General features: G+C 55.1%; 5 protein-coding genes across 5 annotated transcripts; 2 read left to right on the forward strand and 3 right to left on the reverse strand.

The window, feature by feature from the left end:
• Positions 1-768: 768 nt before the first annotated feature.
• PG997_005043 (uncharacterized protein) lies at positions 769-6,520 on the forward strand (the record flags this gene model as incomplete). The annotated part of the gene is made up of 6 exons (XM_066809358.1): positions 769-2,577; positions 2,667-2,975; positions 3,023-4,137; positions 4,179-4,390; positions 4,445-6,152; positions 6,223-6,520. 6 exons carry the CDS (start codon positions 769-771, stop codon positions 6,518-6,520), a joined length of 5,451 nt encoding a protein of 1,816 aa, XP_066672976.1.
• Positions 6,521-7,765: 1,245 nt separating this feature from the next.
• PG997_005044 (quinoprotein amine dehydrogenase beta chain-like protein) lies at positions 7,766-8,782 on the reverse strand (the record flags this gene model as incomplete). Its single annotated transcript, XM_066809359.1, has 1 exon — positions 7,766-8,782. The coding sequence occupies one exon, from the start codon at positions 8,780-8,782 to the stop codon at positions 7,766-7,768; it is 1,017 nt and encodes a 338-aa protein (XP_066672977.1).
• Positions 8,783-9,916: 1,134 nt separating this feature from the next.
• PG997_005045 (uncharacterized protein) lies at positions 9,917-10,207 on the reverse strand (the record flags this gene model as incomplete). The annotated part of the gene is made up of 1 exon (XM_066809360.1): positions 9,917-10,207. One exon carries the CDS (start codon positions 10,205-10,207, stop codon positions 9,917-9,919), a length of 291 nt encoding a protein of 96 aa, XP_066672978.1.
• Positions 10,208-10,515: 308 nt separating this feature from the next.
• On the reverse strand, positions 10,516-12,721 carry PG997_005046 (uncharacterized protein; the record flags this gene model as incomplete). The annotated part of the gene is made up of 4 exons (XM_066809361.1): positions 10,516-10,866; positions 10,932-11,288; positions 11,440-12,367; positions 12,492-12,721. 4 exons carry the CDS (start codon positions 12,719-12,721, stop codon positions 10,516-10,518), a joined length of 1,866 nt encoding a protein of 621 aa, XP_066672979.1.
• Positions 12,722-13,397: 676 nt separating this feature from the next.
• PG997_005047 (uncharacterized protein) lies at positions 13,398-14,265 on the forward strand (the record flags this gene model as incomplete). Its single annotated transcript, XM_066809362.1, has 2 exons — positions 13,398-13,530; positions 13,658-14,265. 2 exons carry the CDS (start codon positions 13,398-13,400, stop codon positions 14,263-14,265), a joined length of 741 nt encoding a protein of 246 aa, XP_066672980.1.
• Positions 14,266-14,657: the final 392 nt, after the last annotated feature.

The following is a 14,657-nucleotide window of genomic DNA, read 5'->3' on the forward strand; positions in this document are numbered from 1 at the left end:
GACGTAGGAAAAGAAGACACCACGAAGGAAAAGGAAAATCACAGCAAAGGTGTTTGTGAGACGGGCAATTCTGTACTAATCCAGGCAGGTCCCTTTGCGCATTGCGAGAATTAATCTTTTAGGCAACCCGGGAGAGAAGTGGAAGAGTCGACAATACTAGGTTCTTCGTCTCGGTCTGTCGCCATATCGGTATATCGATTTGCCCACGATCGACTCCACGGACTCGACTTCGGCGTCTGTCCAAGACTTGCCGCGGCCAATGGTTCATTCACCCCTTCACTACCAGTCGAGCTTCATCCGCCAGAATGGCTACTCCCGAGCTTGCGACTGTCTGCGGAAGCTGGATAGGAAGCGCATCTGGCTCGCCAACGACCCTGCCTTCGACGACCTCGACTCTGTGGGATGATCTGGATATCCAAGTGCGATTGAATCTCATTGCTAGAGCATGGCAACTCGAGCAGAAGAACGCGGTATGTTACCCACCCAGGCTCTCTTCGAATCACGGCGCCGGTTCTCAAGGTGTGCTTTGGCGAAGCTCTCAAACAGCCGGCGCCAAAGTTAATCTTCGCCCCAAATTTGGAGCGACGAGATGGATATTGTGCTCAATTGGGAAATGTTGGCCCAAGTATATCTATGTAAGCCCAGAGACTAATGTAGCGCTTCGGGAGCAGAACAACCCCTCACCACCACTACGGCAGCATGTAATCTTTAAGCCATTAATCGTTCCCAACGCCAACCCTAAACGATCTCGGCTTTCGGCGCAATGCGATGTTCCGGAATCCGTCGACGACACTGCTTGACCCGTCCCGGACGGATCAAGGTGCTTGCCAACGGGCTCCGATTCCAGAGGAGAACGCACCTGCACCCGCCGACCCAGAAACAAGGCGCCATCGCAGTCGGGAAGACTCCATATTTCGAGATCCCTCCATGGACGTCCAAGTCGACTTTTCGTCCGAAGAAGGCTTTTCCCAATTTGCCAAGAAAAAGAAGAAAGCCGCAGCACCAGCTGCGTTCAACTGGGGCGATGAGCTCGGCAAAGCTGGACAAGGCACCAATGGTGACGACGGCAACGGAGGAGATCAGAATGGGGGTGGTGGTGATACAGGGGCCGGCGGTGGCGGTGATGCTGGTGGAGGTGGAAGCGGGGGCGGCGATGGTGATAAGGACAAAGACAAGGATAAGGACAAGAAGGACGAACCGGCACCAGAGGATCCATGGGGCGCATTAGAGGCGGCCGGTGCGAAGAAGAAGGGGAAGAAAGGCGCCGAACCAGAACCTGCCCCCGAAGTTTTCGATGACGTCAAGCTGGACGACCCAGGGCCAGCCAAGAAAGAAACCAAGACCGGCGTCTTCGCCTCATGGGGTTCCAGCTGGCTCACGGGTGGATCTGGCGACAATGGGGGATCTAGCTGGCTTGGAGCTGGGTCCAAACCTGCCGAACCTCCTCCGAAAGTAGAAGAGAAAAAGGAGGAGGACCCATGGAGCATCACTCGGCCTAAACCTAAGAAAGGGACATCAGCGTCGTTCATCTACGGCGACACCGACGAACCTGAGCCCAAACCCGAGAAGCCGAAAGAGCCAGAACCAGCACCCGTGGATGACTTCTGGGGCGCCACTGTTTCCAAAAAGAAGGGCAAGAAGAGCAAGGCTGTAGTCGAAGAAGTACCGCCTCCGCCTCCGCCGGCCCCAGAACCGCCTGCCGACCCTGAACCAGGCGACGACGATATCTGGGGATGGGGCGGCAAAAAGGACAAGAAGAAGAAGGCGGAGGAGCCACCACCACCGCCTCCGGAGCCAGTCAAAGAAGAGCCAGCTGTGGACGACTTTTGGGGGGGGCTACTGTCTCCAAGAGCAAGAAAAAAGAAGAAGGGGGCTGTGGAGGAGGTTGTGCCGGAACCTGTGCCGGAACCAGAACCAGAACCAGAACCAAAGCACGCAGCTGATGAGATGTTCCCCTCATTCATTGGCACTGGCAAGAAGGACAAGAAAAAGAAGAAGGGCGTCGTCGAGGAGCCCCCTAGAGAGCCCACTCCAGAGCCGGAGCCCGAACCTGAGCCGGAGCCCGAACCGGAACCCGAGAAAAAGGAGGATGACATCTGGTCGTTCGGTCTCCTGTCTAAGAAAGACAAGAAAAAGAAGAAAGGCGCCGTGGTTGAAGAGAAGAAGCCTGAACCCGAGCCCGAGCCCGAGCCGGAACCGGAACCCCCCCAAGGAGGAGAAACCTCCTGTAGAGGATATTTGGGCCTCAATCACCACGTCGAAGAAGGACAAGAAAAGAAGAAGGGCGCCATCGTGGAAGAGCCGCCAAAAGAACCCGAACCCGAGCCTGAGCCCGAACCCGAACCACCGAAGGAGGAGAAGAAGGAAGACGATGACTGGATGAACTGGGGTGTTCCCTCCAAAAAAGATAAGGACAAGAAAAAGAAGAAGGGCGCCGTTGTAGAAGAGCCACCCAAGGACCCAGAGCCTGAACCTGAACCCGAGCCTGAGCCTGAGCCAGAACCGGTTACGGCACAGAACGATGACGATATATGGGGTCTAAGTCTGGGCAAAAAAGATAAGAAGAAGAAGGGCATCGTAGAGGAGCCGCCAAAGGAACCAGAGCCCTCACCAGAGCCGGAGAAAAAGCCAGAGGACGACTTTTTCACCTCTATGGGGTCTAGCAGCAAAAAGGACAAGAAGAAAAGAAGAAAGGCGCCGAGGAACCTCCCCCACCGCCACCGGAACCTGAACCTGAACCGGAGCCCGAGCCCGAGCCTGCGCCTGAGCCTGAGCCTGAGCCCGCGCCAGAACCTGTCAAGGAAGAAAGCAGCATTTGGAGTTTCTGGGGCGCCACAAAGAAGGTGGTCGCTCCTAAGATTAAGGCGGCAGCCAGCAAGACTAGCAGTGCACTGGTTGAACTGGAGAAGGCGCCCGAGCCTGCGCCAGCTCCTCCTGCAGTCCCGGAAGCTGATGAATACGGCGGCGAGGGGGCGGTGGGCTGTGGGACGACTTCGCCGGCGCAAAGACTGACAAGAAAAAGAAAAAGAACGCCGACGGCAGTCTCAAACCTGACTCGATTGAGGAGCCCAAGACCGACGATATCTGGGGCCTCACCACCTCAAAGAAGAGCAAATCCAACAAGAATGCACCAGTCGAGGTCGATGGTTCCTATTTCGATGCAGTCAAACCGGATTCAGTAGAGGAGGACAAGGCTATCGAGGATGATTGGGCATGGGGAGCTTCCTCGAAGAAGAAGAAGAAGTCCAAGAAAGACGAACTCGCTGAGCCTCCACCTCCAGCCCCGACTCCTCCATCTCTGGACATGGATGAGCCGGCAAACGAGCTCGAGACCAATGTTTGGGGTGAGGAGGTTCCATCTTCGAAGAAATCCTCCAAATCCAAGGACAAGGAGGAGAAGAAGTCCAAGGAAAAGGAGCCCAAGCTTAGCAAAAAGGAGCTCGAGAAGCTTGAGAAGGAAAAAAGGAAGGCAGAGAAGGAACGCGCAAAGCAGGAAGCTCGGGAAGCCGAAGAGCGTGCAGCTCAAGAAGCCTTGGAGGCCGAAGAGCGCGCGGCCGAGGAAGCTCGGGAAGCTGAAGAACAGGCTGCCCGGGAGGCCGAGGAAGAGGCCGCCCGCGAGGCAGAAGAACAGGCCGCCCGCGAAGCTGAAGAGGCTGCCAAAGCTGAAGCTGAAGCTGCCGAGATTGAGCAGGAGCAGAGGGAGTTAGTTTTACTGAAAGCTAAGCAGGCAAGGCGCAGGCTTCCCAAGAAGGATCAGGACAGGTTTGATCACTTGACCGAGAAGGCGAATCGCCGTGCGGCAGAGCAAGCCGACAAAGAGGCCGAGGAGCAAGCCGAACGCCAACGCATTGAAGCTGAAGAACAAACTGCTCGAGAAGCCGAGGAAGAGGCTGCCCGAGAGGCCGAGGAGGAAGCTGCCCGAAAGGCTGAGGAGGAAGCTGCCCGAGAGGCTGAGGAAGAAGCTGCTCGTGAGGCCGAGGAGCAGGCTGAACGCGAACGTATTGAAGCCGAAGAAGCCGAAGAAGCTGCCAAAAAGAAGTCGAAGAAGAGCTCGTCCAAATCCGAGGACAAGAAGTCCAAGTCTAGCAAAGAGAAGTCGTCCAAGGACAAGGAAAAGGAGAAGGAGAAGGAGAAGAAGTCATCCAAAGAAAAGAGGGAGAAGGAAAAGAAAGGGAAAGGGAAAAGGAAAAGGAAGAGAAAGAGAAGGAGAAGGAAAAAGAAGAGGAAGAGTATCCGGATCCAGGTGACTTTGATGATATGGACTTCGACGGCATCGACCTAGATCCTGCAGAAGTCGAGGAGCTCTTGTCTCCAACACTCCCAGCTATCACAACGACTAGGGAAAAGCCGGACCCATTTTCATTCTGGGGTGCAGCAACCAAGAAAAAAGGTACGTCGCCTCAATTTACTGCGCAGCAGAATTCCAAGGCTAACCCATCCCCAGCGTCGCCTGAGCCTGAGCCATCCAAGATTGTGGAAGACGCAGCCGACGAACCGCCTGCAGTGCCATATTCCAAGAGGAAATCCAAGATTCTTGACAAGCTCAAAGCGTTTGAACCCGTTGATGAGCCAGAAGAAGAAGAAGACGACGAAGAAGACTTCATGGATGCCTTACCCGCACCTCCCCCACCACCCCCAGCGCCAGCGCCGCCCAAAGAGGAGAAGAAGAAGTCCAAATCGTCCAGAAGGGACAAATTGGCCATGGAGGATGAGGCTGCTCCACCTAGGAAGAGCAAAAAGGACCCACCTGGATCTTTCCCTATGGACAATTCTGAGGACGAGATTGTTGAGATTGTTGACATGGCCCCAAAGAAGTCCAAGTCCAGCAAGAAGAGCAGAAGAGCCAAGGAGGATGAGTACGTACCACCACCACCAGAGGTACCTATGGCGCCTCCAGCGGTGCCTGATGTTCCCATGGCTCCACCCGATGGAAGTTCCCCGAGGAAGGACCGTGTCAAGATCAACCGGGAGGGGGCCTCATCATGGGGCATGTGGGGTTCCAAGGAAGAAAAGAACAAGTCTTCCAAGTCTAGACACGAAGAAAAGCGGTCACGATCCGATCGCAAGGACAGGGAAGAAAAGTCCTCGAAAGGGTCTTCGTCCGACAAGGCTGAACCACCTCTCAAAGCTACATCATCTTCTAAACCTCGGGGTAGTATGTTTCAAAGCACCCCACCGCTGTCGCGGTCTATGTCGACACGCGATAAGCGACATGGTGGAAAGTCGAGCTCGCGTCGGCACTCATTCGATATGTCTGGTGGTCTCGGCTCGCCACCTCAGGAGGAGGTTGCGCAAATGTCATCCAAAGCCGCCAAGGTCTTGGGCGTCGACAAGAATCGGAAGAGCAGATACCGCCGCCACGAAGGCGACGATGACGCCGTCATCCCTGACCCTTTCGAAGCAGCTCCTGGTCCAGACAAGTCTGCGCGAAGGAGGCAGCGTACGAAACATGAGGACGACGTGTTCGTGACCGATGCTGGTGGCCCTCCCGAACCTCCCCCAATGAAGCGTAGTGTTTCAAACGCCAAGAAAGGCTTTTCCAGTCTCTTCGGCGGGCTCAAATCGGCTGCCAAACCGGACCCCCGTCCTGATGAGCGGCCAGAACCTCCACGCCGTCGACACACAATGCACACAGCTCACCCTGAAGATGAGGCCAGAGCCGGTAAGAGGACGAAACGGTCCTCGCGGGAGGAGGCAGACGCAGCCATGACGGACGCTGAGCACGAGGCTCGCCGGGCAGCGCGACGCGCCAGACGAGCTGAAGAGAAGGCTGCCGAGGAAGCCCGTCGGACCAAAGATTCATCTAAACGCGACCGGCGTAAACGGCAAGATGATGAGGAAGCGCGCCGGCACGAGGAGCGCGAGGCGAGGCGTGCCGAACGACGTGCCGCGCGGCAGGCAGAAGAGGAGCGCCGTGCTGCCGAGGAACACGAGGCGCGGGAAGCTGCCCGAGCTGAGCGCAAACGCCAGAAAAGGTCGGGTGGAGACGACAGAGATGCACACCGCCACCGATCGGCGCGAGATGAGCCTCGGCGATCTCGTCACGCCGCCGAAGTACCAGATGAAGACGAGGAACGCAGAAAGAGACGCGAGGCAAGACGTGCTGCCCGCGCCGAGGCCGCAGCCGCCGCAGAAAGGAGCGAACGCCACCGGTCCTCCCCCGCAAAAAGATTATATCTTTTCGTCCAAGTCCAGACATCACACCGATGACGAACGGCATAGAAGCAAACGACCAGCCTGGCCGCACTCGGGAACCGATTCTTGGGTGAAAGAAACTTCCGATGCTGGGCCGCCACCTGACGATGGCCCCGCGGCGCACGCGCCGCCTCCCATGAATGACGATGAAGCCCGTCGTGCCGCGCGAAGAGCCCGTCGTGAGCGCCGAGAAAATGGTGACCGTGAACGACCACGCGTCGCATCCGACGGCAGCGGCGGTGGTGCGCCGCCGCCACCGCCACCACCACAACCTGATTACGACGCCACGCCTCGCAGCAGTTGGTGGCGCAAGATTACTGGATAAACGAACCCGGAGGCTATCTGTCTCATGTTGGCGGTGGTTAGATATGAAGATTGTGTTACTATTTGATTGAACAGCGGTATGATTATAATGATGGGCATTTTCACTGGCATAGGAAGCAAGTGTGAGCAATAAGTGGCATGAAGGAATGAATTGTAACGTCTTCTTACCTGGGTTTGGGTGGTGTCTTTTCTTTTTGCTGTATGTACCCTTTCTCGCGGGGGCGTTTGCAAGATGCAACGACCGGCGGCGGGTGGGGATGTTTATGATGTTACGGGATCTAGAGGGTCAAGGCCCGTGTTTGTTGTTCAATGATGTTGATGATATACCCCCTCCTACCTAGACACACGAATACACAAGTGTTTCTACTGTTCAAAGTCAGTTCCAGTGCATCCCGTGGTTGTTCCCCAGTGGCCAGTAAAGTACCTAAGTAGGTAGGGACAGGTGTAGCCTCGTGGGATGAGGGTCCTGCAGGAGGACAACGTACCTTGGGTGGTGTCCAACATTACAGTAGTAAATCACCAGCAAAGACCACCTGCAATGGTCAGGTACCTACATGTAGGTAAAGATGAATCCATTGATAATCTGTGTTGTAAGTGCGTCAAGTTCTCAGTGAACAGGTGGGGCGGGCACCCGTCCTCTTGAGGCAGAGAGGGTGATTGATTCCCAAGGCCGTCACCTTGCCCGGGCAAGAGCCACCACACATCCATGGAAGGTACGTACGGTAAAGGGAAGCTGCATATCAAACGGATCCATATCAATCATAATGAGCCCTGGTTTCAATAACGAACCAAAGGCCTCTTCTACAGCACCCGTGGCGTAGTAGTTAACGTACTCCTCCCCCATTTCTGGAAAAGGAGTGACCCGGGTGCAAATCCCGGCGAGTGCATCAGATCGAATCTGGGCGTGTGCAATTATTTTTTTTCTTTCCTTGTTCTCTTTCTTTTTATTATACCTTTTCCAAGATCTGTAGATTATTCAAAGCAATAGACGCTGCTCATGTTGCTCGAGGCGTAGTAATGCCTTTCCTGTTTCACATGTGTGATAACCGTTTGCTTCGCCCGTTTGATACATCACATCACTGACCCTCATCACCCAACCCCATGGCAGTTGCTACGAGTACTCGTACTCGACTCGGGGGGTTTTGCACACAGCATTGGAAAGTGACCCAGGAAGTACTTGATATTGATTGCCTAGTGATTATCCCAAGATATTGTGTCTATTGTCTCCGCTTAATCGACGGCCCATTTACCAGCGATACTTGGACGTGTCGATGGCCACCACCTTGCCCGGCCTGCTTGCAGTAACATAAAGCACATGCCTATCCTGTTCCGTCCGGCCAAACGCAGCAGCCGTGTCCCCGCTCACCACCGTCGAGTCCGCAGACCCCAGCACGGGCACGACGGCCTTCCCGTCCGGGCTGATCGCGTACACGGTGTGGCCCTTGTTGCTGGCCGCCCAGACGGTCCCGTCCGCGCCGATGGCGAAGTCGTCCAGGAAAGTCTCGCCCTTGATGGTCGCCACGGTTTCCACTGTCGCCCCGTCGGCCGCCGCACCGTCCGGGGTGATCTTGAGCCGGTAGATGCTGACGGTGAAGCCGTTGCTGAAGTAGAGGTGCCCGTCGTGGACCTTGACGCCGTTGATGCCGACGCTGGTGTTGCTCTGGGGGTCCCTCTTCATCTCGGGCACTTGGATCGGGACGTCGTAGTGCCCGGTGCGGCCGTCGACGCGGAAGACCTGGCCCAGGAAGGAGTCGGCGACCAGCACCACCTCATGACCGCGGCCGGGCAGGGCGGCGACGCCGTTGAGCACGAGGCCTTCGGTGATGTTGGTGACGAGGCGGGTGGAAGGAGTAGCCGGGGCTTTGTTGTTGTTGAAGTCGACCTCGAACACGGCGGAGGCGTTGGGCTGACCGGACAGGCTGGACCCCGCCACCAGGAATGTATCCGGCTTGGTCTCGGCGATGCCGAGCAGGCCCTCGACTCCGTCGCCGAAGCTGTGCACGAGCGACACCGACGGGCTGTCGGAATGGGGGTCCTGGATGAGGTGCAGCTGCGCCGCGGGGGCGAGGAGCGTGACGAGCAGGTCGCCGTTCTGGCGGACGGCGATGTTCTCGATATAGTTTAAGTCGTTGCTGAACTGGTAGACCTCCCTGTACGGGAGGGAGAGGGAAGAAGCACCACCCTGCGCTGTTGGATATGTTGCTGCCATGGTCGAACCGAGAGTCAGGCCCAGGCAGGCGAAGCGCGTGAAGTTGGCGGGCATTTGAGTAGTCTGCGAGCAGTCTTTTGCCTGATCCTCTTCTTATGGGGTGTTGATCTTAAGAGTTGTGGCTTGCTTTGATGCACATGAGCCTCCAACCCCGACAGGCACCATGCCAACCAAGCGTTTATATACCCTTGCTTCAAGGTGTTGTGTGCTAAATTGGACTCCTGGTCACCGAAGCGGCTCACCGTACCGCGTCTGACACAACGTAAGCAAGTCATTCTTTCCATTACATTTCAGGATTACCTAAGCCCCATGCTGTTCGAGTGGCTTCAACCTACTAGCGAGCGTATCCGGACCCGCGGAATAGAGTCGTGTTAAATGTAAGCTTTCTAGTTGGATATCTGTGCAACTCCGGGGCTCTCGGAGTATCAGCGTAGAGCCTCATCGGCGAGCCTGATTAGGAAGTGATCAGGCGGTATGACTCGCCGGGGGTTCGTTATATGTTATTAGCAGTGAGATCGGGTAACGGCGGAGATATAAGCATGTTGTATCTAGTGTATGGCGTGCCGATTTCGATAAAAGCGCGATATTTACCTGAGCGACTCCCTTGGCTTGGTTGTTTAGTACGAACACTAGGGTGACTCGGTCTGACGCATCTTATTATCAGGATCTCATTGCCATCATGCTTGCTGCCTCATCAATATTTGTGTATTGACGTTGCTTTAGATCATTGCTACATGCTGCCATTCTTTTCGCCGCCTGTGATCAGTGACAGGCCATGTTTTGCAATATTAAGTCATCAGAGGAAAGATGTTTCTCTACTATCTACCAGGCATCGGATCTCCTAGACGCAGAGCCCAAAAGCATGCCCTCAGTAATTCGCCATGCTCAGGAGAGTGTAATGAACGCCTACTCAGGCAACTCGACTCCTTAGGACTATGAACTGACGCCATTGGCCAAAGAACGACAAAGGCCGGCCACCAGTCTTTGTCCCACTGGGTCTCCTTACTTTGAATCCGAGGCCTTACACTCGAGGACCGAAAACAATGAAATTGCCATGCTTGCAGTACATTAATAGAGCGCAACCCCCTTTCCTTTTCTGTAGTACGTTCCCTTGCCGAAGCGTTATGTCGAGTATCACATGACCCAGAAGAAAAGTAACAAGAAGGATAAATGTGCTATTCAGAAGAACTAACCACCGTCTGCTCCGAGTGCCGCACCACTCCCACGCGCAAGCCCCAGCTCCTCCGGCACCGATGCTTCGACGTGCTCAAACACAAGAGGCGCTACGGCGCGTGCGGGCGGGCTGCGGACCGGCCGTTCACGACCATCGTCCGCAGCGGCGTGTGTAGGGGCTGCCGGAGCGGGAAGCCACCGCCCGATCCTCTCGAGCCATACCGGTATCATGACGAGGACCCCCTGCGTCAGAGAAAGAAGCAGCAGCAGCGAGCAGCGAGCACTTCCCGCCGAGAGTTCGTGCATAAAGAGCCGAAGAAGAAGAGTTGGCTGAGAAGGATACTACGGCCGTTTTGCTGTTGCTTTGGATGACGTTAGATACTCGACTCGCTTAGGTCTGTCTAACCACACACATAGAAGCCACAAGAAAGAATTGAATCAATGATGACCGTTACACACATTTCAATATCATGCACAGTTGTATATGCCGTCTACCTGGTGAAGAACAAAACGTGCGTCATACCATCGCAAGATTACCCGATAGTAAATAGTAACCCGTAAAATCCCAACCTGACCCTAACCCAACCCGTCAACCCCTTCCATATCCCACTCATTCAGTCATCCTGTCCATCTTCCTCATCGTTTTTCCGATTAAGCACCTTATTCCACAACGCCCTAGGCCAGCCCGAGATCGCCTCGGCCCACTCGTCCAGTATATCACTGAAGAACATGAGCAGCCTACTGAAGAAGAACAGGCTCAGGAACGAAATGGTCGCGACCACGGCGAACGTGTACCAGTACGTGTTGCCGTTCCACCACTTGTACAGGTCCTCGATCTGGATCGAGAAGTAGCTTGTGATGAAGCTGATGGGCAGGAAGAAGACGCTGAGCTTGGCCAGCAGCGTCGCGCTCCGCGTCAGGCGCGCCGTCGCCGACGAGTCCTTCTGCTGGGTTAGGTTGAAGTACTGGGTTTGTCTGCTGTTAGAAAGGCTTTGCACTCCACGGAATTACTCTAGAATCTTGAACTTACGGTATTTGACAGAGCGTTAATCTCCTCGATATAGCCTTCGATAGTATTGAGCATGAGCCAGCGCAGGCGGTCCGCCAGACGGTCGAACCGGTTCATGGCAGACTCGGCCAGAAACACCTTTCTGTTCTTCATATCCAACCTCCGCTGGTAATCCGCCGTCGTATCATTCTCGGATATCATCGTGTTCATCCTGCTGAGACGCGGGTTTGTGGACTCGTTGTTATTGTCGCTCGTCCGCATGATCTTGCTGATGAGATATCGATACCCTTCAAACAGATGCTTCAGTTCGCGGAGGTCCTTGCTTAGGTAGTGCAGCACAGGGATGATATCGGTGGCCTTGGTTTTGCTTTTACGGGTCTGTCACTGTCAGTATCCTGCTATGGGCATTGATGGCGGCACATCCTCATATGACTTACTGCACTAAGCAAAATCTTCGGCGTCTGATATTGAAGTCAGCAAACACAGCCTCCATGATGATATATTACAGCAATTGACTTGGGGAACTTACAATATCCACCAATCTCTTGGCGCATATCCTCAGGGGTACTGCTGCCACATAGTCCTCAAAGAGGTAGTAAAACAAGTTGCTGGTCCCTTCAGCAGCCATGTCCGAATGTAGCATGGAGGCCTCTCCTTGCTCGCGCGGGTGCGACATGGTCTGCAAGGCTTGGCGGACCGCCGCCTGGGCAAGCGGTTGGTCCTCAAATCTCTTGAACCCAAGCGCGGATAACTGAATCAAGACCGTGGACGTGTTGGATCTCATGCTCTTGATCTCGGCTGCCCGCCAAGCGTCTTCGCCCTCGGGCGCTTCACAAGTAGGCTGGTCATGTATCGATATCACCGTGTCTGTCACCATATTAGTATCAACTACGGTATTCCCAGGAGGTATGCTCCTTACTGTCACAACACAAGGCCAGCCAACGGTAATGTCGAGGGGGTATGATGCTGTTCTTGTCTGGGTGCACGTCGGCCGACGGCTCTTCCAGCTTGGGCCGGTTATGCAGCCAATGTGCACCGATGCAGAGAGCTTCATGTCAGGTGTCAGCCTGGAGTCCTCGAGCCAGAAGCCTGCAATGTTTTTACCTTTCGGGTTCAGATCGATATCGGAGTAATTCACTGTATTCTTCATCATCATGAAGAAATCCTGGTCCTCGTTACCGCCGGCCGCGGAGGCAGAGGACGGGTTCTTCGCCGAGTTGCCGGGCAGCGGCAGCTTCTCCAGCCGGATGGCCTTGTCTGGGCCACCGAGTCCTTGCTCAACATCGTTGGCTTTGCGTGTGGCTTTAACCCCTGGGTCTTTTCCCTTCGGCTGGGACACGGCAGGCTTCTTGCGAGGCCGGGTCATGAGACTTGTCAATCGTCTTGACAGGCCATAGTGTTCCCCGAGGCGCACAGTGAGTGCCCTATTTTGTTCATCGTTCGCCGTCCAAATATTGCTGATGGCGACATGTTAGAGGTGCTTGAACTATACAAATGGGTGATGCCAAGTACCGTGGTGAAGTTGTGTGCTAAGCTTTTGAAACACCCTCCCGGGAAAATAGAGAGAGCGCGCGCACTTACATCCAGCGAATGGGATACTCATCTTCGCGATTCGCGCCAAGGCGTTCCTCAATATCCGAGTCTTCCAGATTGTAGGCGATGCGCGCATGGTTGGGCCCGAACTCTACCATGAAATTCTTGCAGCCTTCTGCTGTCGCATACTTCTCAGCATGGTCGAAGGCGGCCTGCTCATCCAGGTCGGAGAAATCAACGCTCCGCCTAGAGGATGAGCTGGATGATGCAATTTCCATCGTCGCGAACGGGTTTCCCTCTTTCCCTGATTCTTCTGCCTTCCATCAAAAAAAAAGGAGGAACCGAGAATGAAATACGTTTCTCCAATGGCAAAATCGGACAAGAGACACGGCAAGGCTGTCATACAATAAATAAAAGACATATTGGTGTTCAGCTGGGCGCAGGCAGCTGTCCCCAGCGGCTGGGGGGTTCAGTCTCAAAGAGGGCTAGCCTTTGGGTATTCTGCATCTGGCTATATGCAGTTGGCGATTCCCGCATCACACTAACGAGCATGGGGAGCTGCTATTTCGGGCATATGATTATTTTGGTAGCTCGTCAACTCGTCCAGCCTCCAACGTCCCCGGCGCTTCTGCAATGGACCGATCCTCCCGACCGCCTCCAGTACAGTCACTGATTTGCGTACAGGGCATATTTGGGGGCGGAAACCGGACCTCGGGTGACTGACTCTTCAGCACTTTCCCAGTTCTACTTAGCAACTTCGCGAAATCCAGACAATGTGACTCATGCACACGCTATATATAATGCAAACTTTCCGTAGCCTATACCCAAGTTAAATTTAGCAGAAGCTATAGCCCCTCATATTTCCAAAAGAATGTAGGGTCGTGACTATAGTGACTCCACCTCAGTCGCATACCAAGCTTTTACAAGTGCCTTGACTACATCTCTAGACGCACCATGACCGACTCCAACAACCACCGCGTGGGCGATTGGGCCATCGAACCGATCCCACCCAACGACGCCGGCCGGGCCTTCTATCTGGCAGAGTACAAGCCCTTCCGCCTTGCAGCATTGAAGCAAGATCCCGAAGGTAAGTTCACGAAAAGCGAGAAGACCAAGGAAGAAACGTGACACCGAAACACATGCACATGCACATGCACTGCATATATGTGTGAGCCCTTTATTTCAACTTACGTGCAACTGACTGCAAATCGAAGCCTTCGGGTCAACCTACGCGAGGGAGGCCGCCTTCCCCGACGAGACCTGGCTCCAGCGGCTAAGCAACCCTCGCATAAAGACGTTCGTCGCAGTGCGCCGGCATGACCGACGCATCCTCTCGGCCGTGTCGCTGGTCGGGCCCATGCCCCACGCGGGGCAGACGGTGTCAAATCCCACCCAGGCCCTCCTGTCTCAAACGGCACCGTCCGGCCATGGTAGCAGCAGCACCACCAGCGACGGTCGCAAGGAAAGCGGAGAGGCAAAGCTAAGAGAAGGAATAAAAGAAGGCGAGCATCGGCATGCTAACGTTGACGATGATGCACCGTTACTTCTCTACCAGAATACGGGCGTCTACACCCGACCCGAGGCGCGCGGCAAGGGACTCGGGCTCAAGCTCATGGCCACGGCCATCGAGTGCGCGCGCCAAGAGGCCCGGCGAACCAAGCAGCAGTGCCAGCTCGGGGTCGAAGTCTACACGACCAACCAGGCCGCCATCAACTTCTACAGTAAATGCGGCTTCGAGGTGAAGGGGTCCAAGGCGGCCGAGTCGGAGGACGACAAGAACCGACCCGAGTTTTGCATGTATTACAAGAATCTCCTCTTCTAGTGATCCATCAGCATCGACGACGGAGCGCTTGCAGGCATGGTGATGCAATTCGGTAAGCGGTAGCGAGCGGCCGGGTCAATTGATTGCCTGCCGGGTCGAATAAACGACGACGAACGGACGAAACACAAGCACTGGCCAAAGAAACACGCCTGTACATAGCTCCTGGCCCTGCTTGTCGAGTTCAAGAAGTTGGCGGGCGGTGCTTGGCCTGCTGCTTGGCGATGGACGGGCAGCCCACAGTGGTTGGCTGGTTCCATGGTCTCCTTTGGTGCTGCGGTGTTTCATCCTGGGATCTTTACCCCTCCGGAACAGTAGTGACAGCGTCGATCAAACGTTTCCCCAACTCGAACAGGTTCGGTTCGCTCAGGATGCCGACTGAACAATACCTGCTG

This window comes from Apiospora hydei (assembly GCF_038363865.1).
Source record: "Apiospora hydei strain CBS 114990 chromosome Unknown utg000004l_segment0_segment0, whole genome shotgun sequence".
In the NCBI taxonomy this organism is placed as follows: domain Eukaryota; kingdom Fungi; phylum Ascomycota; class Sordariomycetes; order Amphisphaeriales; family Apiosporaceae; genus Apiospora; species Apiospora hydei.